Here is a 6,024-nt window from a genome sequence, read left to right on the forward strand (position 1 = left end):
CATATGGTGGATCCTCCCTACTTCAAAATTATATGTTTGCATGCTTTTACATAAATTATTCCAATATCTAATGAAAAATCTCTACAAAGGCTATCATTCTTGCCAGCAGCAATATAATACACCCAACGTTTTTTTTTTAAAAGAACTAGGCTCATGACTGCAAGTAAATTTATTTTAATCCCAGGACAGATTCTGAAACTGCAGCTGAAGGTCGTGAATGCAGACAGCAGAGGACTAGCTGGAGTGTGAAGCTCTCAAAATTGTGTTTGAATGTGAAGGGCATATCTGAGAGAAGAGCAGGATTACTACATCAATTTTCTCTGCAGAAAGAAAATAGAAATGTACCAATAATTGTTTGTCCTCTAAATAAATCTGTGCTTCATTTTGTGACAGATTGAAAAGCAATAGATCAGAAAGAAGGATCCAGACACCAGATTTCTCTTCTCTAATCATGGACATGCAATCACTATCACCACATCAATCCCCATCTGACCCCCCCTCCTGCTCCACTGGCATGACTGGACAGATCTGCATAACGTCACTAAAGCCACACACACACACACACACACGGGTACACACACATACTGAGGCACATGTGAGGCTGATGTATGGATATTAACCAGTACAGTGCACACAGATGTTCACCACTCGGGCTCATATTTTTTACAGTGTGCATGAGTGTATATGTGTCTCTTAGTCTGGTTTATACCTGTAATAAAGGGTCTGCTGTAACTCTAGAAATATCCACCGTGGCCACTGTCATCAATCACCCACCCATTCTAGTGAATAGATACACACACGCACGCACGTGACTGCGCACACATTTGTTGCTCTGTGTTTATTCTTCAGTTCACCAAACCTGAAATTTTCCCCCAAACACTTCACACTAAATCTAAACCCCTTTGTGAAAAATAACACATAATTAACTTTAGGGAAAGACAAGAAAATAGTCCTCCCTTTGGAGGTTTACGCTCATCTGCATGGAGCCTTGAGCTTCAGTTCAGGCAGAACGATGATGTTTGCTTGCATCAGCTGATCGGCTATCAGCTGTTTCATTCATGCGCCATTGATAAATCAGCCGATGGGCATGCAGCTGACTACCAGCATCAATCATATTCATACATGTGCACACAGTGGTGTATGAAACATGACAGTCCTCTGCTCCTCAGCTCCATCCACAACTAAAACTCCCTCACTAAGGCTTGAGCTGATGCTGTTGATGTTCATGTACGTTTACAAAGTTAACTTCCTTCTCCATCCCATACAGTAGATGATAAAAGTCCTCACAAAAAGAGACAAAAAACAAAGAGAGAGAAACAGAGAGAGCGATAGACTGATGGAGAGCAAGAGAGGGAGACAAGGGGTGGGGAAAAGGAGACAGGGATAAATTTTCAAGATCTAATAAAAAGCAGACCTCACCCAATCCCCTTTTCCTCCTGAAGGGGAACTAAATTCCCATGTGCATACAGTTTACCCCCCCTCCTCTCTTTCTCTCATTCTCACTTGTTCTCCCTCTCTACCTCGTGCAAACACACACTCACAACTCAGATGGAAAAGCGTGCATCAGAGACATTAGAGGCACAAACACAGGCTGATTGGACAGTTAACCTTGATGATAATTTATTGAAAACAATAATCAACATGATGTACGAGTCACCCCGCCAGCCACTTTTAGATGAAGCTGATGAGACCCATATGTCCTCTTATCTCTCTCTTTTTTTATGCAACTGCACGTGTGCCAACTCATATCCACGCACATACCAGACACACAGGTTCCAAATGGAGTAACATCTGGGGCCACCTATGGCTTCTTTAAAAGATCCACTTGGACCTCAGAGAAACGAACGCTTGTTAAATTTCATCTCTGTTATTCCCTAAAATACGACTCATAAAACAGTGACATTGTTGAGCATGTGTCTCACAGTCTGAAGTTATCCCTCTCCATGTCCAGGATGGAACATGATTATCGCCAGTGGGGCCCCCAGGAGGTCTGTCATGAATTTATTTTGATCCATGAAATGAAAAATTTGGAAAAGCTTTCAGGTTACTCACTGGAATTATCAAAAGGTATCTGTCTGCAGCTGTCGGGGAGTCCAGGCCAGGGGCAGTAGTAGACAGCCCCAGCCTCCACAATGCCGGGCTGGGAAGTGTTCGCCTTGGGAGCCCCCACCAACACACTGAACCTGGTGGGGAGGAAAAGGAACATGCAAGACATGCAGCGAAGTGTACAATGCTTTATGCAAACTTGTGCAGTCAATGCACAGTTTGGCTCATTCATAGTTTCTGTTTCATAACTGTTTTGCTCTGTGCAACATAAATCTGAGTCATTCATGCTTCTTCTGCACCATTACAGTATGATATGCAGCATGTGCAGCTACAGAGATGATACAGCTCAATTTCTTTTCAGTTGAGTTATATTTATTCCCACTTCTATACTTCTATTCAACTGAGTCTACTGTAAGCTGTCAAACCAGAAGCACAGGCACAGTTTAAGTTGAATTACTGTTGGATCATAACTCCTGCTGCTGAACCCTGATGGGACAACTTGCCACTCACGTGTTGCTGTCGGAGGTAGCTTGATAGAAGTCCAAAGAATAGCCGAAATAACTTCCATCGGGTCCCTTGTAAACCGTAGGATGCTCTGCGTAAAGGTTAAAACTCCAAACTCCACTTAGCGCCGGACACAGCACCGACAGCACCCCGAGAATAAACATCCCAGCGGAGGAAACACAGTCCCATACACGCTCCATCCCCAAAAAGAAACAGCCAGCTGCGCACTATTCCCCAAAAATAAGAGGGAAGTTGGGGAAAGAGTGGGAGAGAGAGTTTCCTCCGTGCAGGTGAGGTAGGTTTGTCCTGGGTTAAGTCCGCCAACTGGCTGTCACTGGATCCCTGCGCTCCCCCTCAAAAAAAGCTGCCTCCTGACACCCTGAAACCACCAGGTCTGCCCAGAGTCTCAGCTACGAGACTACACAACCGCGCCCCCGCCCTCTGCTCAAAACTTTACCCCCTACACACACACATACACACACATCATAAGGCTCAGACCACATCTGAGCGCGCAATGCTGGCGCGTCACCGCTCCTTTTATGGCACTGCCTAATTTTCTGTGGCGAATTCTGCGCTTTAGCCTGATACAATAAATAATATCAAAGTGAGATTTACAGCCAACCTCCCAAACATACAGTCACAGGCAGGCGCACGCGGAGACTTGGCGCGTACGCACGCAAAACGCAAGATTTGTCCATAAATTAAACCACCTTTTTCTTTTTATTGGCAGCTTCGTTCAGTCCTACCAGTAAAAAACAGGGCTGCATTTCCTTCCTTGGAGAATAATCTCTTGTAATTATGTCAGTAATTATTACGTCGACTCACAGCAGAGATCTCTTGAGCTGCAAGTTTAGGCAGTTTTGGCCCGCTCGCTGTTTCACTCAACACCAGGCGATTTCCCCTCTAAACCTCCGAGGTAACATACTTCGCTCTTGCTGAAAATAATATCCTGCAATGAAAAACAGTTTAAAGAGGTGACGGGCCAGAGCAGGCTGCTTTTTGTATATTTAGCTCAGCACAGCATTCTTCTTATCAAACAGCTCTGTGCATGTGCAGGGCAGAGATGAAGAGAGATGGATGTTGCACCCACTTCCAGGCCAACTCCCACTCAGCTGTTTATCAGCTTGGGGAGTTTGTTTTAATTAAACTGTGCTTTATGGGCACATTAATGATGAATTAAACTGCACCACCAGCCTCATGATGTAGTAAAACAGTTGCAGCGGGGCAACACTACAGTCAGTGGAGTGTGTTTTCTGTCAGGAGACTTGATAAGAACCAGGTGAGAAGTTAAGGTAAAGAGTGAATGTGGAGAGCCCAAACCTTGACCTGCCAGATGGAGGAGTTTCTCACCTCCACGCCCTCTACCTGCCCTCCTCTTCTCCTTCAACACGTTTCCTTCCTTCCATCCATCAATCCCTTCCAGTAACCCTGTCTCCTTCCTTTATGGTTTCATTTAATATGTGCAAACTTGGTTCACCTCGTCACATTTCCATGATCCCTTTGTGTGCAACAGTGGATTCTGTGTGTGTGTGTGTGTGAGAAAGAAGGGAGTATGGCAGAGGGTCTGTTCTTTCTCAGCTGTTTCTATGTAAATCTGAGATGAACCGAGGGAAACTTCCACAAAACATGAGCACAAAGGAGAAAAAGAGAGAGATGGTGAGTGAGGATGATGGAGTGAGGAGGCAGCAGACATATTCCTGTTCTTTTGCCCCAGTTGGCTTTGGTGCGGCTGTGTTGCCACGCCAGGTAACAAGCGCTTTAACGCAGCTCAGTTTCAGTGTGTGCGCACTTTCATCTGTAATCACTTTCTCAACTGTCTTACATCCAATAAAATTCTCACAGATATCCCATTTCCAGGAATACACACATTCACGGGCATACTGTTCAGGTTAGGTCCCGCGAGGCTGCCAGTGTGTTCTGATCACAGATTTACTGCAGGTCAATCTGGATTGATTTTTGCAAAGACACACACGCACACACACACACACACACACACACACACAATAGTGCTTTATATTCTCCACACTGTGCCCACGTTCCCCTTCTCTCTTTACAAACTCCTAATGAGACTGTTAAGCAGACTGTTGTGTCAGATTAGGCCCACATCCTTTTTGCATTAGACAAATCCATTAGACACACACCCAGCCAATATTACAACGCTCCTGTGCACGGATGCATACAGGAGCCAGGATATCTGCAGATACACAAACACAAATGCATAAATATTGAGTTAAGAACTCCTGAGCCAGAACTAAGTACTTAAATAGTATAAAGTGCTATTACTCAAACACTTGCTTCTTGTCTTGAGTGGCGACTTAATAACAAACAGAATGGTAGTAACCTTCAGCAGTGTGTTGTAGGATGCTATATAAAAAGCCAATTTTTCATTTGTCTTCTTTTGGTGCATTTTGATGATGTGCAAACCCAGACATGCAGTTTTCTAAGGATGATTATTTTCTGTGTATAGAGAGGTATGCAAAGGACTATTTGACACTCCCAAATGACCACTTGAAGATCAATTACTCATCCTGTGTTGTTTTTTGTGAAGAAAACTTTATCTTGCATGCCTCCATGGTGAGCGGAGAATCCCAAAACCAAAAAAAATCTTAATGAACTAAAGTCATAGGCGACCGTTTACAAACCCAAACAACTTGAGCATGATAATCCAAATCTCATTCATCCAGCTGTATGCTCAATACTTCTCAAACAAACTGAACTGAAAGTGAAACTTACTTTTTTCTCTCTTCGAAGCCAGACTCCATTGACAAAAACAGCAGTTTTACCTTGGTGAATACAGGAGCTGCTGGTCTACTGCTGCCTCGATCAGTAGTATGTTTGTATTATTGTGTGACTTTGGTGCATTCGAACGAACCTTTTAAAAAAAAAAAATCAAAGTCACACGATAATAAACAAATTAACTGATCGAGGCAGCAGTAGACCAGCAGTGCCTGTGTTTAGAAAGGTAAAATTACTGTTTTTGTTAATGGAGTCTGGCTTTGAAGAAAGCATAGCTAAGTTTTACTTGTAGTTCAGCTCTGTTTGGGAAGTACTGAGCATGACTGGACAAATTAGACTTTGATTATAATGCACGAGTTGTGTGAGTTTGTAAATTATATAGTTTTACTGTTGTGAGACATGGACCCCTTTGACTTTAATTCATCAACAGTTTTGTCAGTTTATGGATTCTTTGTAGAGCCATGGGGGCATGCAAGAAAAAAGTTTTCTTCTTGACTTCAACGTAACACGGGGTGAGTTACTGATATACTAATGATCGTTTTGTGGTTGAAATGTTCCTTTAAGTCTCCATCAGTGTCTTGGAGATTTAGCGAATCACTGATTTAGAGTCTCTGGGGACACAAAACACAAGTTGGTGTGTGACTTTGAGTTAAGGGGATCCAGATAGACCTTGGACATCCTGAAACCCGAGGCTGTCCATTGTCGAGATCAGGATATTTATGAGAAAAAGACACACGG

At 43.4% G+C, this 6,024-nt stretch overlaps 1 protein-coding gene across 1 annotated transcript in view; it reads right to left on the bottom strand.

Annotated features, from left to right (window-relative positions):
- Window positions 1-2,977, bottom strand: part of itga8 (integrin, alpha 8) — a 55,175-nt gene extending 52,198 nt beyond the window's left edge. The window contains exons 1-2 of the mRNA XM_050047610.1: window positions 2,557-2,977; window positions 2,053-2,183 (exon numbers count right to left, since the gene is read on the bottom strand). Of these exons, the coding sequence (XP_049903567.1) occupies window positions 2,053-2,183; window positions 2,557-2,750 (325 nt within the window). The 5' untranslated portion in view covers window positions 2,751-2,977. The remainder of the gene's footprint in view (window positions 1-2,052; window positions 2,184-2,556) is intronic.
- Between the last annotated feature and the right edge of the window lie 3,047 nt (window positions 2,978-6,024).

Source organism: Epinephelus moara, chromosome 6 (assembly GCF_006386435.1).
Source record: "Epinephelus moara isolate mb chromosome 6, YSFRI_EMoa_1.0, whole genome shotgun sequence".
Taxonomy (NCBI): domain Eukaryota; kingdom Metazoa; phylum Chordata; class Actinopteri; order Perciformes; family Serranidae; genus Epinephelus; species Epinephelus moara.